Source organism: Phoca vitulina, unplaced genomic scaffold (assembly GCF_004348235.1).
Source record: "Phoca vitulina isolate PV1807 unplaced genomic scaffold, GSC_HSeal_1.0 scaffold25, whole genome shotgun sequence".
Taxonomy (NCBI): domain Eukaryota; kingdom Metazoa; phylum Chordata; class Mammalia; order Carnivora; family Phocidae; genus Phoca; species Phoca vitulina.
Window position 1 is genome coordinate 3,896,870 of NW_022589728.1, and position 23,402 is coordinate 3,920,271.

At 36.0% G+C, this 23,402-nt stretch overlaps 1 protein-coding gene across 8 annotated transcripts in view; it reads left to right on the plus strand.

The window, feature by feature from the left end:
• SNTG1 (syntrophin gamma 1) overlaps positions 1-23,402 on the plus strand; it is a 907,627-nt gene that overhangs the window by 798,516 nt on the left and 85,709 nt on the right. For all 8 annotated transcript variants that reach the window (XM_032421884.1, XM_032421883.1, XM_032421890.1 and 5 more), the window contains 2 exons: positions 12,506-12,622; positions 13,722-13,793. In XM_032421884.1, coding sequence (XP_032277775.1) covers positions 12,506-12,622; positions 13,722-13,793 — 189 coding nt within the window. The remainder of the gene's footprint in view (positions 1-12,505; positions 12,623-13,721; positions 13,794-23,402) is intronic.

A 23,402-nucleotide genomic window follows, 5' to 3' on the forward strand; every position in this document is an offset into this window, starting at 1 on the left:
AAGCAAAGAGAGAGCCTAAAAGCAACATAGACCAGAAAGGAACACAGACAATATACAGTAACAGTCACTTTACAGGCAATACGATGGCACTAAATTCATATCTTTTGTTAGTTACCCTGAATGTAAATGGGCTAAATGCCCCAATCAAAAGACATAGGCTATCAGATTGGATTCAAAAACAAGACCCATCGATATGCTGTCTACAAGAGACTCATTTTAGACCTAAAGACACACCCAAATTGAAAGTGAAGGGGTGGAAAATGATTCACCATGCTAATGTACACCAAAGAAAGCTGGGGTGGCAATCCTTATATTAGACAAAATAGATTTTAAACCAAAGACTGTAATAAGAGATCAGGAAGGACACTATATCCTACTTAAAGGATCTATCCAACAAGAAGATCTAACAATTGTAAATATCTATGCCCCTAACATGGGAGCAGCCAATTATATAAGCCAATTAATGACAAAAGCAAAGAAACACACCAACAACATTAAAATAATAGTGGGGGACTTTAACACCCCTCTCACTGAAATGGACAGATCATCTAAGCAAAAGATCAACAAGGAAATAAAGACTTTAAATGACACACTGGAACAAATGGACTTCACAGATATATTCAGAACATTCCATCTCAAAGCAACAGAATACACATTCTTTTCTAGTGCCCATGGAACATTCTCCAGAGGAGATCACATCCTAGGTCACAAATCAGGTCTCAACTGGTAACAAAAGATTGGGATCATTCCCTGCATATTTTTGGACCACAATGCTTTGAAACTAGAACTCAATCACAAGAGGAAAGTCGGAAAGAACTCAAATACATGGAGGCTAAAGCACATCCTACTGAAGAATGAATGGGTCAACCAGGAAATTAAAGAAGAATTTAAAAAATTCATGGAAACAAATGAAAATGAAAACACAACTGTTCAAAATCTTTGGGATACAGCAAAGGCAGTCCTAAGAGGAAAGTATATAGCAATACAAGCCTTTCTCAAGAAACAAGAAAGGTCTCAAATATACAACCTAACCCTACACCCAAAGGAGCTGGAGAAAGGACAGCAAAGAAAGCCTAAACCGAGCAGGAGAAGAGAAATAGTAAAGATCAGAGCAGAAATCAATGAAATAGAAACCAAAAGAACAGTAGAACAGATCAACGAAACTAGGAGGTGGTTCTTTGAAAGAATTAACAAGATTGATAAACCCCTGTCCAGACTTATCAAAAAGAAAAGAGAAATGACCCAAATCAACAAAATCATGAATGAAAGAGGAGAAATCACAACCAACACCAAAGAAATACAAAAAATTATAAGAACATATTACGAGTAACTCTATGGCAGCAAATTAGATAATCTGGAAGAAATGGATGCATTCCTAGAGATGTACCAAACACCAAAACTGAACCAAGAAGAAATAGAAAACGTGAACAAACCTATACCCACTAAGGACATTGAAGCAGTCATCAAAATTCTCCCAACAAACAAAAGCCCAGGGCCAGATGGCTTCCCAGGGGAATTCTATCAAACATTTCAAGAAAAATTAATACCTATCCTTCTGAAACTGTTCCAAAAAATAGAAATGGAAGGAAAACTTCCAAACTCGTTTTATGAGGCCGCCATTACCTTGATCCCAAAACCAGACAAAGACCCCATCAAAAAGGAGAATTACAGACCAATATCCTTGATGAACATGGATGCAAACATTCTCACCAAAATACTAGCCAATAGAATCCAACAGTACATTAAAAGGATTACTCACCACGACCAAGTGGGATTTATCCCTGAGCTGCAAGGTTGGTTCAACATCCACAAATCAATGTGATACAATACATTAATAAAAGAAAGTAAAAGAACCATATGATCCTCTCAATAGATGCAGAAAGAGCATTTGACAAAGTACAGCATCCTTTCTTGATCAAAACTCTTCAGAGTATAGGCATAGAGGGTACATACCTCAATATCATAAAAGCCATCTATGAAAAACCCACAGCGAATATCATTCTCAAGGGGGAAAAACTGAGAGCTATCCCCCTAAGGTCAGGAATGCGGCAGGGATGTCCACTACCACCACGGCTATTCAACATAGTACTAGAAGTCCTAGCCACAGCAATCAGACATAAAAAGAAATAAAGGGCATCCAAATTGGCAAAGAAGTCAAACTCTCACTCTTTGCAGATGATATGATCCTTTATGTGGAAAACCCAAAAGACTCCACCCCAAAACTGCTAGAACTCATACAGGAATTCAGTAAAGTGGCAGGCTATAAAATCAATGCACAGAAGTCAGTGGCATTCCTATACACCAACAACAAGACAGAAGAAAGAGAAATTAAGGAATCGATCCCATTTACAATTGCACCCAAAACCATAAGATACCTAGGAATAAATCTAACTGAAGAGGCAAAGAATCTGCACTCAGAAATCTATAAAATACTCATGAAAGAAATTGAGGAAGACACAAAGAAAATGAAAAATGTCCCATGCTTATGGATTGGAAGAACAAATATTGTGAAGATGTCAATGCTACCTAGAGCAATCTACACATTCAGTGGAATCCCCATCAAAACACCATCCAGTTTTTTCAAAGAAATGGAACAAATAATCCTAAAATTTGTATGGAACCAGAAAAGACCCCGAATAGCCAGAGGAATGTTGAAAGAGAAAAGCATTGCTGGCGGCATCACAATTCCGGACTTCAAGCTCTATTACAAAGGTGTCATCATCAAGACAGTATGGTACTGGCACAAAAACAGACACATAGATCAATGGAACAGAATAGAGAGCCCAGAAATGGACCCTCAACTCTATGGTCAACTAATCTTCAACAAAGCAGGAAAGAATGTCCAATGGAAAAAAGACAGTCTCTTCAACAAATGGTGTTGGGAAAATTGGACAGCCACATGCAGAAGAATGAAACTGGACCATTTCCTTACACCACACACAAAAATAGACTCCAAATGGTTGAAGGCCTCAATGTGAGACAGGAACAAATAATACATTATATGTTAAAAAAAAAAAAAAAAAAAAGAAGAAGAAGAAGATAGCAGGAGGGGAAGAATGAAGTGGGGGAAATCAGAGGGGGAGCCGAACCATGAGAGACTATGGACTCTGAAAAACAAACTGAGGGTTCTAGAGGGGAGGGTTGTGGAGGATGGGTTAGCCTGGTGATAGGTATTAAAGCGGGCACATTCTTCATGGAGCACTGGGTGTTATGCACAAACAATGAATCATGGAACACTACATCAAACACTAATAATGTCATGTATGGTGACTAACATAACATAATAAAAAAATTAAAAAAAAATGTTCACCTAAAAATATTTTATCCTACTTACATCTATTTAATTTACTTGTTCATAACAATTATGATTAGGTTACCCACAGAAATTTCATGAGATTAGACAAAGTCAGCCTTTATTCCAAGGTATTTTTCTTATTGATAAATTTTTTGACAGAAATAACATAACCTTATTTGATTAGTACACGTAGGCATAAGTGCATGTCTGCAATGTATATAATGCTGGTATTCTGAAGACATGCTTACGTTAATTAAAGCAAATTTAAACTAGCTTTTTTTTTGCCAAAGATTGTCCCAAATCATGTGTAACTGAAAAGCATTTGGATTAGTTTCTATTATTTCTATTAAATTTGACACTTTTTACTAATACTTAATTCATATAAGTGCTTATTTGTTTAAATCAATTAAATAGAGATCTTTTACAAATTAATTTTAGTAATATGATCCAGAGGTAAAAAATACCACACACCTACACTGACACACTTGAACATGCACACGGACATAAACAGAGACCTTACAGCTTCCATTTTACTATTAATAATAGAAGTTGTTTTAGGTTGTTTTTCTGGTAAATGAAGCTGCCTGTTCCAGTGGCTAAAACTAACCTTTTTCTTTTTCTTCAAATTTTTATTTAAATTCTAGTTAGTTAATATATATGGTAAAATTGGTTTCAGGTATAGAATTTAATGATTCATTACTTACATATACTACCCAATGCTCATCACAAGTGCCCACCTTAATACCCATCACCCAGTTAGCCCATCCCCCACTCACCTCCCCTCAGTGAACCCTCAGTTTGTTCTCTATCTTTAAGAGTCTCTTATGGTGTGCTTCCTTCTCTTTTTTTCCCCTCCCCCTATGTTCATCTGTTTTGTTTCTTAAATTCTTCATATGAGTGAAATCATATGGTATTTTTCTTTGTTTAACTGACTTATATCACTCAGCACAATACACTCTAGCTCCATCCACCACAAATGGTAAGATTTCATTCTTTTTGGTGTCTGAGTAATATCCCACTATATATATATATATACACACACACACACACAGACACACATCTTCTTTATCCATTCATAGATCGATGGATGTTTGGGCTATTTCCATACTTTGGCTATCATTGATAATGCTGCTATAAACATCTAAAACTAAGTTTAAGTGATCTTTTCTCTTTTGTTTCTCTACTGGTAAGAATGACCTCCCTGAATTTTGTACTTTAACATTTATATCTCAGGCACAGGGAAGAATATAAGTTATAAGTCTTTTAAGATAAACAGGAGGTTTGGGGATTGCAAAAAAAGAACAGGTGAACTTGAACTGCTTCTAGAATTGCATTTCTAGTTTTGCAAAGATTTGAAAGATAAAGATAGTTGATTTCAATTCCTCAAAAAATTGGGTTACACCTTAAATAGCATCATAAATTAATCCACCTATCCAACTACATTACCTTCAATTTGTTTAAGGGAGAAGGCCTAAAAAGTATTCCTATCAGTCTCTGAATATAAGCTATGGTCACAGATTCAGTCAGACTGCTGGTATCCCATCGTATTTATGTTACAGCTAATTGTTAATCTCAGGAGGTAATCCATTTACAAAAATTTTTGAAGATCCTCTCTGGATAGTCTTTTTTTTTTTTTAAGATTTACTTATTTATTGAGCCTAACATTGGGCTTGATCTCATGATCCTGAGAACATGACCTGAACTGAAACCATGAGTCTGCTGCTTAACCAACTACACCACCCAGGCATCCCTGGATAATCTTTTCAATAAATGGTGCTAGAACAACTGGATATCTATATTAAAAAAAAAAAAAAATAGAATAGACCTTAGACCTTTCACAAATTTTAACTCAAAGTGGATTACAGACCTAAATGTAAACTCCAAAACGATAAAATTACTAGAAGATCTCATAGGAGAAGATCTAGATGACCTTGGCTATGTCGATGACATTTTTTAAAAAGATTTTACCTATTTATTCACGAGAGAGAGAGAGAGGCAGAGGTGGAGGGAGAAGCAAGCTCCCCACAGAGGAGGGAGCCTGATGTGGACTCAATCCCAGGACCCTGGGCCAGGGCCTGAGATGAAGGCAGACACTTAACCGACTGAGACACCCAGGCATTGATGACATTTTAGATGTAACTGCAAAGGCACGATCTATGAAAGAAACCATTGCTAACATGCAATTCATTAAAAGTAAAAATCTTTGCTCTTCAAAAGATAATATCAGTAGAATAAGACAAGCCACAAATTGGGAGAAAATATTTGCCAAACCTACATCCAATCAAGGACTATTATCCAAAATATTCAAAGAACTCTTGAACTCAACAATAAGAAAATGAACAACCCAATTAAAAAAATAGGTCAAAAACATTAATAGATGTCTCACCAAAGAAGATCTATAGATGAAAAATAAACATTTGAGCAGATACTCTACATTATATGTCATCAGGGAAATGAAAAAATAAAACAACTGTAATATATCACTGCATACTTACTATAATGGCCAAACACAGTACACTGACAATGCCAAATGCTGGCAAGGATACAGAGAAATAAGAACTCTCATGCAGGATGTGAGGGCTATCTGGCTGTGACATCTGTCACCGCATTGATTGCCAGGGTTGATTCAGCTGATCTGGCTGGTTAGGTGGGTGTCCCCTTTCTCCCTCACCGCTCCATGTGCGTCCCTCCCGAAGCTGCGGGCTTGGTCGAAGAGGACTTCCTTCCCCGATAGAGGAGGACCATTCTTCAGTCAAGGGTATAAGAGTAGCTGCGCTCCCCTGCTAGAAACTCCAAACAAGCTCTCAAAGTCCATTTGTAGGAGAACGTAGGGTAGTCAAGCTTCCAAGACTCGAGACACATCCAAATGAGGCGCTGCACGTGGCAGTCTGCCTTTCTTTAAAAAAAAAAAAAAAAGACTTCTCATGCATTGCTGGTGAGAATGAAAAATGATATAACCACTTTGGATGATAGCTTTGTGGTTTCTTACGAAGCTAAGTATACTTTTATCGTACATTTCAACAATCACATTCCTTGGCATATACCTAAATGAGTTTAAAATTTATGTCCAGACAAAAACTCGCACACTGATATTTTTAGCACTTTTGTTCATAATTGCCAAAACTTGAAAGCAACCATGACGGCTATCTGTAGGTGAATGGATAATTAACTGTAGTATATCCAAAGAATGGAATATCACTCAGCTCTAAAAAAAAAGGAGGTATCAAGCCATGAAAAGACATGGAGAAACCATAAATGTATATTAAAAAATGAAAGAAATAAATCTAAAAAGGCTACATACTATATGATCCTAAAGATATGACATTCTAGAAGTGGTAAAATTATATAGAGAGTAAAAATATCAGTGGTTTCTAGGGCGTGGGGCTGGATGGATGAATCAGCAGAGCACAGAGGATTTTTAAGGCAGTGAAATGATTCTGTATGATACATGTCATTATTCATTTGTTAAACCTATAAAATATGCAACACCAAGAGTGAACCATAATGTAAACTATGGACTCTGGGTGATAATGATGTATCAATGTAAGATCATCAATTGTAACAAATATATCACTCTGGTGGGGGATGTTGATAGTGGGAAAGACACATAAGCTGTGTATGTATGGGGACAGGAGGTCTATGGGGAAATCTCTACCTTCTACTCAGTTATGTTAAACTGCTTTAAAAAATTGAAGTCTATTTAAAAGGGGCAAAAATAATAAAGTGAACTAGAATAAATGTTAAAGTAATAAATAAATGTTTCTATGCAGTGCAGGCTTTACATATCAGGTGTGTTTTCAGATAATTACACATGTCATTTAAAATAAGCAGGTTTAAAAGAAGACATCCAAATGGCCAACAGACACATGAAAAAGTGCTCAACATTGCTCAGCATCAGGGAAATCCAAATCAAAACCTCAATGAGATACCACCTCACACCAGTCAGAATGGCTAAAATTAACAACTCAGGAAATGACAGATGTTGGCGGGGATGTGGAGAAAGGGGAACCCTCCTACACTGTTGGTGGGAATGCAAGCTGCTGCAGCCACTCTGGGAAACATTGTGGAGGTTCGTCAAAAAGTTGAAAATAGAGCTACCATATGATCCACAAATTGCACTACTGGGTATTTACCCCAAAGATACAAATGTAGGGATCCGAAGTGGTACGTGCACCCCGATGTTTATAGCAGCAATGTCCACAATAGCCAAACTATGGAAAGAGCCAAGATGTCCATCAACAGATGAATGGATAAAGAAGAAGTGGTATATATATACCATAGAATATTATGCAACCATCAAAAGGAATGAGATCTTGCCATTTGCAACGATGTGGATGGAACTGGAGGGTATTATGCTGAGCGAAATAAGTGAAACAGAGAAAGACATGTATCATATGACCTCACTGATATGAGAAATTCTTAATCTCAGGAAACAAACTGAGGGTTGCTGGAGTGGGGGGTGGGGTGGGAGGGATGGGGTGACTGGGTGATAGACCCTGGGGAGGGTATGTGCTCTGGTGAGCACTGTGAATTGTGCAAGACTGTTGAATCTCAGATCTGTACCTCTGAAACAAATAATGCAATATATGTTAAGAAAAAAAAAAAAAAAGAAGATAGCAGGAGGGGAAGAATGAAGGGGGGGAAATCGGAGGGGGAGATGAACCATGAGAGACGATGGACTCTGAAAAACAAACTGAGGGTTTTAGAGGGGAGGGGGGTGGGAGGATGGGTTAGCCTGGTGATGGGGATTAAAGAGGGCACGTTCTGCTTGGAGCACTGGGTATTATGCACAAACAATGAATCATGGAACACTACATCCAAAACTAATGATGTATGGTGATTAACATAACAATTAAAAAATAAATAAAATAAAATAAGCAGGTTTATACAAATCAGAACAACAATGAGATATCACCTTCACACCTGTTAAAATGGCTATCATCAAAAAGACAAGAGATAACAAAAGTTAGTGGAGATGTGGAAAAAAGGGAACAATTGTCCACTTTTGGTGGGAATGTTCACTTGTGCTGTCAACTGTGGAAAACGGTATGGAGCTTCCTAAAAAAATTAAAAATAGATCTACCATATGATCTAGCATACCCAAAGGAAAGGAAAACTGGGCCTCAAAGATATATTTTCTCTTCCATGCTCATTGTAGCATTATTCACAATAGCCAAGATATGGAAACAAATGTACATCAACAAATGAATGGATAAAGGAGAAGTGAGATATATTTTATATTCATCCTTGAGAAAGAAAGAAATCCTGTTGTTTGTGACAACATGAATGTACCTTGAGGGCATCACGTTAATTGAAATAAGCCAGACAGAGAAAGACAAATATTTCACAGTGTCACTCATATGTGGAATAGGAAAAAAAAAAGTCAAACTCAGAAGCAAGGAGTAGAAAAGTGGTTGCCAGAGACTGGAAAAAATGAGGAGAGGTTGGTATAAAGGTGTAGTTTCACCTGTAAGATGAATAAAGTCTGAGGATCTGATGTAATAACATGGTGACTATAGTTAACACTATATCATATAACTGAAATTTGCTGAGAGTAAAACTTAAATGTTCTGATCTATATAAATAAAATACCTACATATGTGAGATTGATGGATATGTTAACTAGATGTAATCCTTTCACAATATATGTGTTCACCAAATCATCACAATGTACAACTTTAAATACCTTATAATTTTATTTGTCTATTTATACCTCGATAAAGCTGAAAAATAGGCAAGCTTCTGAAATATTTATCTTAAAATTATACATTTTGGAAGTCCTCTTGTCATTTCATATGCAAGGGGAACCATTTCCTTTTAATTATCCTTATTTCTAAAATATCCCACTTGAAATACTCTTATGCCTATATGGCCCATTTAAGTTTTTTAATTTTTTTTAAGATTAAGTGATATAGTTTTGTTTTGTTTTGTTTTGTTTTAGAATTATCATTTGCTGTGACATGCGTGGGAAGAATTTACTAAAAATGCCTCGGTCTCCTCAACCATATAATTATTTCACAAGAGTCCTGATAATGATGAAAACCAAAGGGTGCCTTTTGACATCTCTGCACAATTAAGCAGAACTTCTTTTCCTTGTTTTGGAACAGAAGATGATAAGGGCAATCCTTGGCCTGGAGAACAAGCATGAAGAAATATCCCTTACAGATCTGATAATCCCATTTTTATTAGTTATGTCATCAACTCATCCCCAAAGCTACACTCAGTTCAAAATAATAAAATTGTATTCAATGATATTTCTTGAAAAATATCAGTATATTGTTCTTAATATTTCAATTTCCAGCAAATCATAGAGGCAAGAAGAGACAAAGAACTCAAATTTCACAGTCTTAAGAAGCTTAAATATTTCCTTCTCATAATTATGTATACCGCTCAATTATTTTTTCTCTTACCAATACAGAGAAGTCATAAACATAGAGAAACTATAATTTTTATCAAATTGAGTTAAAATGAAAGATGCTGACCTAATTGTGAAGTGATACAATGATTAAATAATTTGTAATAACTAAAATTTCATCTCATTTCAGTGGCTGCAATTTAACCACAAAGAATGCAAGAATGACTGCAATTTAACCATATTTGTCAGAATACTTTTTTCCCCATAAAACTCACAAAGCTCTGTTATATTGAGATTGTTATAAAACTATTATTAATAATACACACTGCATGCTATTTTAAATGGGGTTTTATAAGACATAATGCATGTAAAGAAAATTCATAAAACATAAACCTGCCACTTGATTATTCAAAAGCCAAACCTCTACATAGCCACAATCCAGGTCAAGAAAAGTAGATTGCTAGTAACTCACATTTTCTCCCCATGCTGCATTCTCCCCAGTCACAGCTGGCTTGCTGTCTTCTAAAGTAACCATTATCCTGACAATTTTGGTAGTAATTGTCTTGCTTTCCATAGCACTTTTTTTCCCAACCAGAAATGCACTCCAAAACAAGTTATTTGAATCAAATTATATATGTTTGTGTGTATTTATTATTCCATATCTTCTTCTTTCAATTAGCATGTTCTGTGAGATTCATTTGTGTTTTTCCATGTAACTATAATTTAGTAATTTTCCTTGTTGTGTACTATTACTTTATTATACCACAATTTGTTGTTATTTTTATCTATAAAATATTTTTAAGGTACACATTTTAATATCTCAAACTATCTGGTACGTAGTTGGAACTAGGAAGAATAATGCTACATGAATATTCTTTTTTTAAAAGATTTTATTTATTATTTGACAGAGAGAGAGAGAGAGCACAAGCAGAGGGAAGGGCAGAGGGAGAAACAGACTCCCCATTGAGTAGGGAGCCCGACATGGGGCTCGATCCCAGGACCATGGGATCATGACCTGAGCCAAACGCAGATGCTTAACCTACTGAGCCACCCAGGCACCCTGCTACATGAATATTCTTATACATGTGCTTCAGTGCACATATATACACATTTGTGTTGAGTTGATATTAGTAGTGAAGAATCAAACTCTTACCAGCTTTATATTAGCTTTTACACTGCTACATGTCCTCATGAAAATTTGTCCCTTCCTGTCTTTTTAATTGTAGCCAGTTTGGGTGATATACACAGGAAATGCATAATGTTTTAAAATTGTATTTCTTGTGGTTTTATGGTTTTAGGGCCAACATTTAAGTTTTTAATTCATTTTGAGTTGAGTTGAGTTTAATTCATTTTTGTATATGGTGAGATAAGGATCCAACTTCATTCTTCTGCATGTGATTATCCAGTTTTCCCAGGCTGTTTATTCAAGTGACGATCCATTCCTCATTGTGCATTCTTGCATCTTTGTCAGAGATCAGTTAACCCTGAATTTATTTCTGGGCTCTTGCTTCTGCTCCATTCTATATACCTGCTTTAATGCCCATAACTTATGTTTTGGTTACTATTGCTTTGTAATATATTTTAAATCATAAAGTACAATGCTTTGTTCTTGCTCAATATTGCTTTGGCTACTCAGGGCCTTTTGTGGTACCATATGAATTTTAAGATAATTTTTCTATTTCTCTAAGGAATGCCACTGGGATTTTGAAAGGGATGGTATTGCATCTGTAGGTCAATTTGGATATTATGAATATTTTTTTAAATAATCCTTCTAACCCATGAAAATGGGAAGTCTATTTATCTGTGTTTTATTTCTCTCTGCAAGTGAACTGGTTGTTTTTAATTAGTCTTTAGCCTCGACTTGGCTAAACTTTGTCCAAGAGGTAGTTTTGGCTCTGGTTGACTCCACATAGGTTGGGTATGCTTTTCTCATTGTAATGGCAGAAGCACAAGATACTAAGTCCAACTCTACTTGTGTCATGTGCATTAATATCCCATTAGTCATAACAGATCTCATAGCAAAAAAAAAGAAAAGAAAAGAAAATGTCTAAGAACAGGAAAGAACATCCTGTCAACCATAAAACCAAAGTAAGTTACATGAGGTGGGAAATATATCTTCCCAGATACTTCTACCATATAGAGTTGCAGTAAGAGATAAATGACATATGAATACATTGTCAGGAATATAAAACTCATTGAATAAATGTTTATGTCTATGTTTGAGCTTCACAACAATCAAATGATTGAAGGAGGAGTGGCTTATCTCACATGATTTCCTTTTGGAAATTGACCCACCAATATTTAAGATCTAGAGACAAAAGAGCTGTTGTCATTGCCATTTGATATATGAATAATGTTTGAATAAACTATATTCATCTTAGATTCGTGACTAAAACAAGAAGAGTTGTCATCCCATCCTGTCAGGTAGAGGGGAGGTGTAGTACACCACAACAGTGGTAGTCACACAAGGTACTTGTCTTTGACTCATCTCTTTTTCCCACTTAAATATTTTATCCTGGGAGCACATCCCCATAGTAAAAGGCCACTTATTGGGAAACTGATAGGAGAAGTCAATAAATTTTATTATGAAGAAACATTTTTATAGTTGGAATGGTGGAGAGTGGGAGATATAATTTATGCCAAGTTGGATCACATAAACACCAAACACCTCATAAGTGCTGACAGAAACATAAACTCTTAGGAGTGGTTCACATTCACTTATTGGAAGCTAATGTATTTTTTGCATCAATTAATTTGATAATTTTATGAGAGAATTAAAATACCCAAGATATGAAAAGTACACATCTGAAATGAGACTTTTTTTTGACTGTTCATCATGTTCAATTTTCTTGCAGATAGTCTACATGGGCTGGTGTGAAGCACGGGAGCAAGACCCTCTACAAGATCGTGTGTACTCACCAACATTTCTAGCCCTGAGGGGATCATGTCTTTACAAATTTCTGGCACCTCCAGTAAGTGTCTTTGTCTAATTTTTTTTTTTTTTTTACTTTTCCCATATTGTCATGACAGAGTGACATCAATTTAATAATAGTAAATAGCATATTACCAATATATTTTAAAAATAAAATACAGAAAAAAAATAGAAAACAGTCCAAATGTTTCTGAAAATACCTTCCTAAAGATATATGTTCTGGCATTAAATATTTATTTTATAACCCTGGAAGGCATTTCTTTTTAGGCATTTATGGTCGCCAAAATGAAAAAAAAAATTGCATTTTGATTTCCTGTATTCTAGTCATTGGTCTTTGTATTAAATATGTATGGGTACTTATTGCACCTAAGGTCTTTCTTTTGGAAACATGTACCTTACACAATAGTAGATTCTCAATAAATATTTATTGAGTATAAATATCAAATGCCAGACCACTCACTTACAAGGCTAATATTACATAGGGTCTTGGAAATAACAAGCCTGACCTGCTGCTATTTTGAATGACTATGTCTACACAAAGTTCAAAGCACCTGGAAGGCAAGAAAAAAGCCATTAATATTTATATATTTTACTATATTCCTACTCTGAATAATTTCTTATGACTAGACAGACAAATATATGTTTTAAACATAAGAAAGTGAAATAACTTCATTGTAGTGTTTGGTGTCTTCACAATGTTATAAGGCATTTACATCTTGAAATAACTTCCCTATTTAAACTATGTCTTTTTAAAAAATTAAAGCCTCCATTGATATCTAGTATTCTGCTTTATATGTAACTGGTGGCAAAATTATTATATGTGTGAAATATAAATACTTAGTATTTATACGTAGGTAATACATACATTATTTAAAATATTTAAGTACATTGGGCAAATGGAAATTGTTACATATAACATAAAACATTTGCTGAAAGAGGAAAAGAAATGGTAATAAAATGTAGAAGAGAGGAAACCAAAATACCACACATGGACGTCTATAAAAATAACTCCACAAATGAGAGTATATAGTACATGTGGGAAAGTTTCATTGTGCACCATATTATGTAAGTAGAAGAAAGAAGGAAATTGGGGTTATCTTTCTAAAACAAATGACATACTAGTTTTTCATCTTTTAAAGGTGACAACATGGGACTGGACCCGAGCAGAGAAAACATTTTCAGTTTATGAGATTATGTGCAAGATTCTCAAGGTATGAACAATAGGTAGTGAAAATTTTCATGGCTTTTCCTTTTCAATGGTTCTGTGCTCATAAGTAGCTCATGAAAACAAATGATGCAAGGATATAAAAGATAAAGATAAAGAAAAGAAAAAATATGTATAAAAGATAGAATGCAGAGAAGTATATAAGCACCCTCATATCAGTTTAAGTAATTACTAAGCAGATTCTGTAGTCCCTCTGTCTAGGGGGAGGAGCAGGAAGAAGCTTAGTAGGAGGTCATTGAGGGAGAAATAGAAAGTTCAATCAAAAATAGTCTTAATTTAAACCTCAATTATTACCATACTTGTTTTGTTTGTTTGTTTTTCTTTTTTTTTTAAGTAAAATACAAAAGAAAAAGTCTTAGAGAAGACTTGGAATTAGAAAATGTAGAAAATATAAAGGCATGTGCAGAGAATGATTTTTTTTTTAAATCTCAGAGGTAGGTTATCTATCTGAGTGTGTAGAAGAATTTATAATTGTCATAAATCAATTAAAATTCTGGCCATACACAAGATAATTGGAATGGGAAGTCATCAAGAATTCTGTAAAATTCCAAATGGTTTCTGTAGCCATTTTTAAGAAGCAAAATGGGAATAAAACCTAAATAATAATCTGCATTCAGTTTTTACTCTGAGGTCTGTAAGCTTGGAAGTACTATAGATGACAATTAAATCCTTGTTAAGGTAGACCTTGTTCCTGTAGCCAAGGAAAACTAAGTTCCCTGCATTTTATGTCGATTATTTTCTTCTATTTAAAGACTCAGTAGAAAATGATGGAACATTTACAACATAAATGAAATGTATCAAAAGTATCTGAAGGCAGAGAAACAAAAAAATATTATTACCTCAGAAATGTTCATAATTTTTCTTCCCTATAAAATAATCTTAGATTAAAACTGACATTCATAGTAGCACAAGAGCTAAATAAAAATATAGGTCATTGTTAGCTCATCATTGTGTATGGTTTTAGTTCTATTTAGGGATTGATGGAGGAAGAACAACTCTGATGTACTTGGTTGATTGTTAGTAAAGAAGGCCCTGGCAACTCCTAAAAGATGTAGGGGTGTCTGAAGAAAAGGAGAACATACCCGACTCCAGTTTTTTAAATAATTACCAAAACAGCTAATGGAATTCTAATTTAATCTAATTGAATGAGATTCTAATTGAAATTTTTACCCCCCCCCCAAAAAAAACTGGTGGAATTAAGGAAAGAATTAAAGAGAGAGAGGGAAGAAGGAAAGAAGTGGGGGAAGAAAGAAGGAAGGGAGGGAGGAGGAAGGAGTGAAAGAAAGAGAGAAAGAAAAGATAAAAAAAACAAGAAACTACTCTAACAAATCAGTTTTATTTGTCAATTCGTTAGCCCTACATTAAGTAACATTTTCATAGTAGTAATCCAGGATGCATTTCTGTGTTCTTATTTCGATTTAAATTATTTCCTAGTCATTTTCCAAGTAGTTACATGGTCTTTATAAGCCTCCCTTATTTAAAAAAAAAAAAAAAAAAAAACTGATTCAGCATTTAAAAATAATGCAGTTTATTTTATTACTTGAAATAAGGACAATTTTAAAAGAGAAAATAAGAATTATGTGTGGCTCCATGTAACCACTCAATACTTTCTCTTAAATTTTTTTTTGCAATATTAGGATTATATGGTTTGTAACTTTTTCTCATGTAAAAATGTTGAGGTTTTTTTATGTCAATCAATATACTTAAAAAAAACCTTGACTTTTTGGTAGGTTTAGTCTATCCCATCATTTGGCCATATTTATTTTGCTGTTTAGTTGCTTCCTCATTTGTTTTATCAGACATCACAATAATGACTGATTTATATAAGAGATAGTGGTTGAATATTTGACGTATACCAGGTAATCTGTTAAGTGCTTATTATAATGGCTGGGGAAAAAAAAAAAAACAGAAAAAGTCCCTTCTTTCACTGAGCTTACATATTAGGGTGACACAGACATTAAGTTAACATGAAGGCACACACACACCCACACACAAATAGATAGCAAAGAATTGATGTTTGCCCACAGACTTTTATGTAACTTTCTAGTTATTTCTTTTAATCTAAATTCTGAGTTTTGGAAATCCTGGGTGGAAAATATTTCAACATATTCAAGATGTTAGGTTTAGGTATCTAAATTCCTTCCTAGAAAAGCCATACCAACTTATGCTGCCATTACAAATACCTAGAAGTGTCCATGCATTTGCTCTCTGCCCAAATTAAAATCAAAGAGCACTTCTCATTTTTCTTTTCCCATAAAATTTCCTATAAGCTCATTAGTTGCTTTGGGGAAATTTTTACATAAGTTAGAGGCCTGGAGATAAATATTTTTAGACACTCAATAAAATATAATTTTACTCTTACTTGTGATATATAAATAAGAAAGTTCTCCTACCATTAATCAATACAACACTAATTTTCTGTGCTTCATGGATTTACATTCAACACACAAAATTTGCTGCTTTTTCACCAAAAGAAAAATTCATATAGCACAAGAATAGAGGAGTAGACATAAGACTCAGTGTTAAATGGATACCTTTCCTGCATTCAGATCAGTGCCTGGAGGATGATTGGCTTGACAAGGAGTCCAGCCTCAGAGAGCTGGGTCTGGGAAGCAATTTTGAAAGGGTCTTCTCTAACCCAGCCATCTACCGTCATGAGGTAACAGTCCTGTGCAGATGTATGGATTGTAGACTTCAGTCTCCAGAAAGGGATCTCTCGGAAAAGGCAAATTTAAAGGCACAGTTTAATGATCTGGACAACAGAACATCTGGCCTGGTACCACTAATAGAGAAAACCCTCTCCTCTCTCTTCTGATATGAAGCTATACAAGTAATAAGAAAAATGAAGCAATAATTAGTTACCCAATAGATATAGTTTACACATATGTGCCAGGTATTGTTCTCAGTTTCTTGATAAAATAATTTATTTAATCTTTACAACACCATTATGAAGCAATTATTATTCCCATTTCACATATATGGAAACCAAGGCAAAGAAATTTTAAGTAAATAGCTCAAGGTCACAATAGCTAGTAAATGCCAGAAGTAAGGATTTGAATCTTGCAGTCTATCTCAAAAATCTGTGCTCTTAAATACTATATTACCTCTTTCTCTGTCAGGATAAGCATTGATAAATCAGAAAGAAATGAAAATGAGAAAGCCAGCCAGGTGATGAGAGAACAAAATTTTCAGAACAAGAGAGTCTTGGCAAAAAATGACAATTCTGTTACTAAATACATTACCTTTTGCAAATATATTAGGTACTTTAAACTTCAATTTCTTCTGTTCAGTGGAGATAACAAAACATAGGATGCTGTGAAGGTTGGCAATTCATTAATCAATATGTGAATGTATTTTTATGAATTAATTCACATTACAAATACTCATGAAGTACTCTCTATGTGCCAAGCACTCAACTAGGTATTAGGGATTCAGTGCAACCGGACAGAAGGGCTGAGTTCACAAAAAGCCTAGCTGACTAAGGAATTTAGGAAGGACATTTTGAAGGAGGCCTTAAATAAACTTGAAATATAAATGATCATTAAAGGGTTCAGATGATGTGTTTTGGTTGGGATTGGGGTTTGGTAAGTGGGAGAAGAAGGGGGCATTGTGGGCATAGAAAGTAATGTGTAAACTTGTCCAGGTGTACAAAGAAATATGTGTCATTTAAACAACTAAAAAACGTTCAGTATGTCTGTAATTTGCTTGGGTATGGAAGCCAATGCTGGTGTTTGCATGGGGGAAGCTGTTAAAAGACAAGAAGAGGGAACATAAAACTTATCTGAAGAACAAAGGAGCCTCCTAAGGATTTCAAGCCTGAGCAGTGACTGAGTTTGCCTTTTTTAAAATAGTCTTCTAACTGCAGCGTGAGACAGGATTGGAGGGATGGGGTGGGGGATGCTTCAGGGATGCTGCCAAGATCCTGGGGTAGAGACAGCCCATTCCAACAAGGCCTGGGCAGTGGGCTGGAGAGGTGCAGGGCGAGAAGAGAGGCAGAGGAGAAGACTGTATAGAGGCCTGCAGTGTAATTACCCTCACGACAGCCATAGGCCTGTCTTCTCCCACTGCTCTCGGTTATCTGACTCTGAGCAAAAATGATTGCCCGTGTTCCAACTCTAAGACCGCAGTGTAGCTGAATGCAGCTGGAAAAAACTCACCATGTACTGAATTCTGAGCTTGCACTTCAAGAAAGTCTTTAATTCTGTCTCAAAGAATTCTGTAAAAATGCATTATATTTTTTATTAACTAACACAATTCTTTAGCACTTTTCCCCCTATGATTTTGGGGTGCTGTATATTCTTTGACCATCTCTTCAAACGAAAATAACTTTATAATGTCAGCTTCTACAGGAAAGAGAATTTACTCCTTGTGTTTTGTCTGTACCTAATTGGGCACCTGTGTTACCTCCCAGCTGGAGAATACCCAAAGTCCCATGCTCAGGTACAACTCCTCATGTAACCTGGATCTCATCCTACAGCTGAATTTAGTAGCTCAATTCCAATGATCAGATTACTCCTAGTGAGAGAATGACAGGACCTATCTGCATGATGTGAAAGCTCAGGCACAGCAATTATCCTGTCAAACGATCGGACATGGGGAAACACAGGAAGTGTGAACGGAGTATCTGACCTACTTCAAAATAGTTGAATTGTATGAACCTCCTAATATCACGTGGCTAGCAAACCCTGCAAAGGAGGAAGACTATATGGTCTGTAGATATTTAAAGCCTACCCCTTTCAGAGCATTAGACTGAAGAGGAGCGAACCTTTTTGAAAGACCATCTTTCTTTTTTAATTTTTAGGACACTGCTTTACAGACTAACCTTACATGTATTAAGTTTAAATTCTTGATAAAATATACATAGTGATCAGTATAGTCACAGTGATATTCTTACAAAATCATTTTCAGAAAAAAAATACAAAAATATCATGGCTGGCTGGGCTGAGTGAGGAGAGCTTTCAGATGTGTGTTGGTGGGAGATGGGGAAAGAGAGAAAGGGATTGGTCAACTAAATAGATAGGGGGAATGGGAGCCTGATTTCTCACTGTCAGAGACATGAGAGTTGCAAATATGGCAGGACAGACTAAAATAAACCCAACAGAGCTGGATTAGAATTAGAAATACTGGTATGCAGGGCGCCTGGGTGGCTCAGTCGTTAAGCGTCTGCCTTCGGCTCAGGTCATGATCCCAGGGTCCTGGGATCGAGCCCCGCATCGGGCTCCCTGCTCTGTGGGAAGCCTGCTTCTCCCTCTCCCACTCCCCCGCTTGTGTTCCTGCGCTCGCTCTCTCTCTGTGGCAAATAAATAAATAAAATCTTAAAAAAAAAAAAAAAAAAGAAATACTGGTATGCAATTGGTTGTGTGTGTGTGTGTGTGTGTGTGTCTATAGATAGCTATACAAATAAAAACAGGTGTTTTTACACACATTTATAAAAGTGTGTGTGTGTGTGTGTGCGCACACGTATGGACCTTCACTTGATCTTGGCCAAAAGGCCGAGAAGTGATGTGCACATACAGACCTTACCCTGCCTCCTGAGAGTACCTGGTTCAGAGAGTCCCCATCAGCAAGGAGCACACCCAGCACCCAGCTATCGCTTTCTTAATACCATCCTCCACTACAAGGAGCCAGAACTCTGTAGAAAAATTGTTGGTGGCTTGACTGCAGCATAAAAAGTAAAAGATAAAGTTAAATCATTTCATTGTCCCAGAAAATCAGAAAATGCTCAAAGAATATTGGAAATATGTCAAAAGACACAGACCTGCTTCAAGGGCACCGGTGGGCAAATCTGGGACAAACTGATGTTCAAAATAGGAAACCATGAATCTATCTTCATAAAAATAAATAAGTGGAAAATTTAATAAGAAGCAGAAACTTAAATAGTTTCAAAGTACCTCCCTGCACAGTACTTATTACAATTTCAAAAAAGAAAAGAGTAACTTTACAGGGGACTTCACCATCTTCATAAGTTGATCAAAATGAACATTTTATTAATGGAAAAAATCAAAAGCATTATGCCTGATAGTATGATAGCAGAATATCACAATTAGAAGGAGAATATCAGGTCTGTGACATTTCTCCTAAAACTGTATAATAAACCTAGAGAAACATCTGATCTAATTTAATGTAATAATGGGGAAACCATTTAATTTAATCTAGTATGATGTGATCTAATCTAATCACGAAGAAATGTCAAATCCAGGTGAGTCACAGTCTACAAAATAACTGGCCTGCAGTCTTCAGTAGTGTCAAAGTTTCAACAGTGTCAAAGCTATTATGGGCACGTGGGTGGCTCAGTCTGTTAAGCATCTGACTTTTGATTTTGGCTCAGGCCATGATCTCAGGGTCCTGAGATAGAGCCCCGCATGGGGCTCTGTGCAGGGCCTGGAGCCTGCTTAAGATTCTCTCTCCCTCTGCCTCTGCCCCTCCCCCACTCTCTCTCTCAAAAAAAAAAAAAAAATGTCAAAGCTATTAGAGTCAGGGCAAGACCAGGTAATCTTCCCATTCAAGGCAACTAAAAAGCCATGACAGCTCCATACAAAGATGATTCTGAACTGGTGAATCATGAATGAAGTATAAGGACCATAGGACAACAATATACAACATCAAATTCCTTGTTCTGATGGTTGTATTGTAGCGATATGGGTGAATATCCTAATGTTCTTATTTGTTAAAACTACATAGGAAATTATGGGGGTGGAGGGTGATGAGGTATCACATTGGCAATTATCAAATGGTTCAAGAAATAAGTCTTTGTAATTCATATGCAAATTTTCTTCATGTGATTGTAATAAAAATATTACATTTCAGGATTTGCTAAATAAAGAGAACTGTAAAACAAACATATAAGGAAAACAAGCCTGCCTCATGTAGAGTAGATGCAGCAAATCATGTCTAAAGGCAAGCTGGCTGGTAAAGAACATTCTAAGACAATGCTGATTAAAATTTTGTTCAAATACAAAGCAACTAAAAAGAATTGTTAAAATGAGTAGAATAAAGAAAGAGATAAATGGAAAAAATAATTTTATCAAATTAAAATAATGGAATAATCCCATATTAAAGAAAGAAGTATTTAAGTAAGTGAATTTTTTCATGATCTTCATATTTTGATATCAAATATACTCCTGTATATTTGTACAATATATTATTGTATTGGTGAATAAAAAGCTAAATCCAGTATTATCATTCCTTTTACCCTCACTACTAGCATTTTGAACAGAAAAGAGCTGCTCCAAAATTTTTATGATCTGATTTAAAATGAAAGCAAAAATAAAAAATATACAATAATGTACAAATATACAATATATACATAAATGGAGATATTACAAGAAACAAAATGTAGAAGATAATATGTGGCATCAGCATGTATTGATATCATTATTAGGCAAGCAAGCGCTAATGGTTTGTTAGACACAAGAATTCTTCCAAACGGGGCGGCTCAGTCGTTAAGCGTCTGCCTTCGGCTCAGGTCATGATCCCAGCGTCCTGGGATCGAGCCCCACATCGGGCTCTCTGCTCCGCGGGAAGCCTGCTTCTCCTTCTCCCACTCCCCCTGCTTGTGTTCCCTCTCTCGCTGTGTCTCTCTCTGTCAAATAAATAAATAAAATCTTAAAAAAAAAAAAAAAGAATTCTTCCAAAGACTGGAATTTAGATAAAGAATTATTTTTTAGTAGAATTTTATGTTAATGGCATGTATTAATGGAAAAGATATTATTTGACTCTGAAGTTACCACTTTTGAAATAAACTATGTTTTATGGAAACAATCTACGTAAAAAAGATGTGTCTGCATTTTCTTTTTCTCACTTCTTTTTTTTTATTCTTATGTTAATCCCCATACATTACATCATTAGTTTTAGATATAGTGTTCCATGATTCATTGTTTGTGCATAACACCCAGTGCTCCATGCAGAACGTGCCCTCCTCAATACCCATCACCAGGCTAACCCATCCTCCCACCCCCCTCCCCTCTAGAACCCTCAGTTTGTTTTTCAGAGTCCATCCTCTCTCATGGTTCTTCTCCCCCTCCGATTCCCCCCCCTTCATTCTTCCCCTCCTGCTACATTCTTCTTCTTCTTTTTTTCTTTCTTAACATATATTGCATTATTTGTTTCAGAGGTACAGATCTGAGATTCAACAGTCTTGCACAGTTCACAGCGCTTACCAGAGCACATACCCTCCCCAGTGTCCATCACCCAGTCACCCCATCCCTCCCACCCCACCCCCCACTCCAGCAACCCTCAGTTTGTTTCCTGAGATTAAGAATTCCTCATATCAGTGAGGTCATATGATACATGTCTTTCTCTGTTTGACTTATTTCGCTCAGCATAATACCCTCCAGTTCCATCCACATCATTGCAAATGGCAAGATCTCATTCCTTTTGATGGCTGCATAATATTCCATTGTATATATATACCACTCTTCTTTATCCATTCATCTGTTGATGGACATCTTGGCTCTTTCCATAGTTTGGCTATTGTGGACATTGCTGCTATAAACATTGGGGTGCACATACCCTTTCGGGTCCCTACTTTTGTATCTTTGGGGTAAATACCCAGTAGTGCAATTGCTGGATCATATGGTAGCTCTATTTTCAACTTTTTGAGGAACCTCCATACTGTTTTCCAGAGTGGCTGCACCAGCTTGCATTCCCACCAACAGTGTAGGAGGGTTCCCCTTTCTCCGCATCCCTGCCAACATCTGTCATTTCCGGACTTGTTAATTTTAGCCATTCTGACTGGTGTGAGGTGGTATCTCATTGAGGTTTTGATTTGGATTTCCCTGATGCTGAGCGATATTGAACTCAGAAAACTATAAAATACTCATGAAAGAAATTGAGGAAGACACAAAGAAATGGAAAAACGTTCCATGCTCATGGATTGGAAGAACAAATATTGTGAAGATGTCAATCCTACCTAGAGCAATCTACACATTCAATGCAATCCCCATCAAAATACCATCCACTTTTTTCAAAGAAATGGAACAAATAATCCTAAAATTTGTATGGAACCAGAGAAGACCCCGCATAACCAGAGGAATGTTGAAAAAGAAAAGCAAAGCTGGCGGCGTCACAATTCCAGACTTCCAGCTCTACTACAAAGCTGTCATCATCAAGACAGTATGGTACTGGCACAAAAACAGACACATAGATCAATGGAACAGAATAGAGAGCCCAGAAATGGACCCTCAACTCTATGGTCAACTAATCTTTGACAAAGCAGGAAAGAATGTCCAATGGAAAAAAGACAGTCTCTTCAAATGGTGTTGGGAAAATTGGACAGCCACATGCAGAAGAACGAAACTGGACCATTTCCTTACACCACACACAAAAATAGACTCCAAATGGTTGAAAGACCTCAGTGTGAGACAGGAGTCCATCAGAATCCTAAAGGAGAACATAGGCAGCAACCTCTTCGACCTCAGCCACAGCAACTTCTTCCTAGAAACATCGCCAAAGGCAAGGGAAGCAAGGGCAAAAATGAACTATTGGGATTTCATCAAGATAAAAAGCTTTTGCAAAGCAAAGGAAACAGTCAACAAAACCAAAAGACAACTGACAGAATGGGAGAAGATATTTGCAAATGACATATCAGATAAAG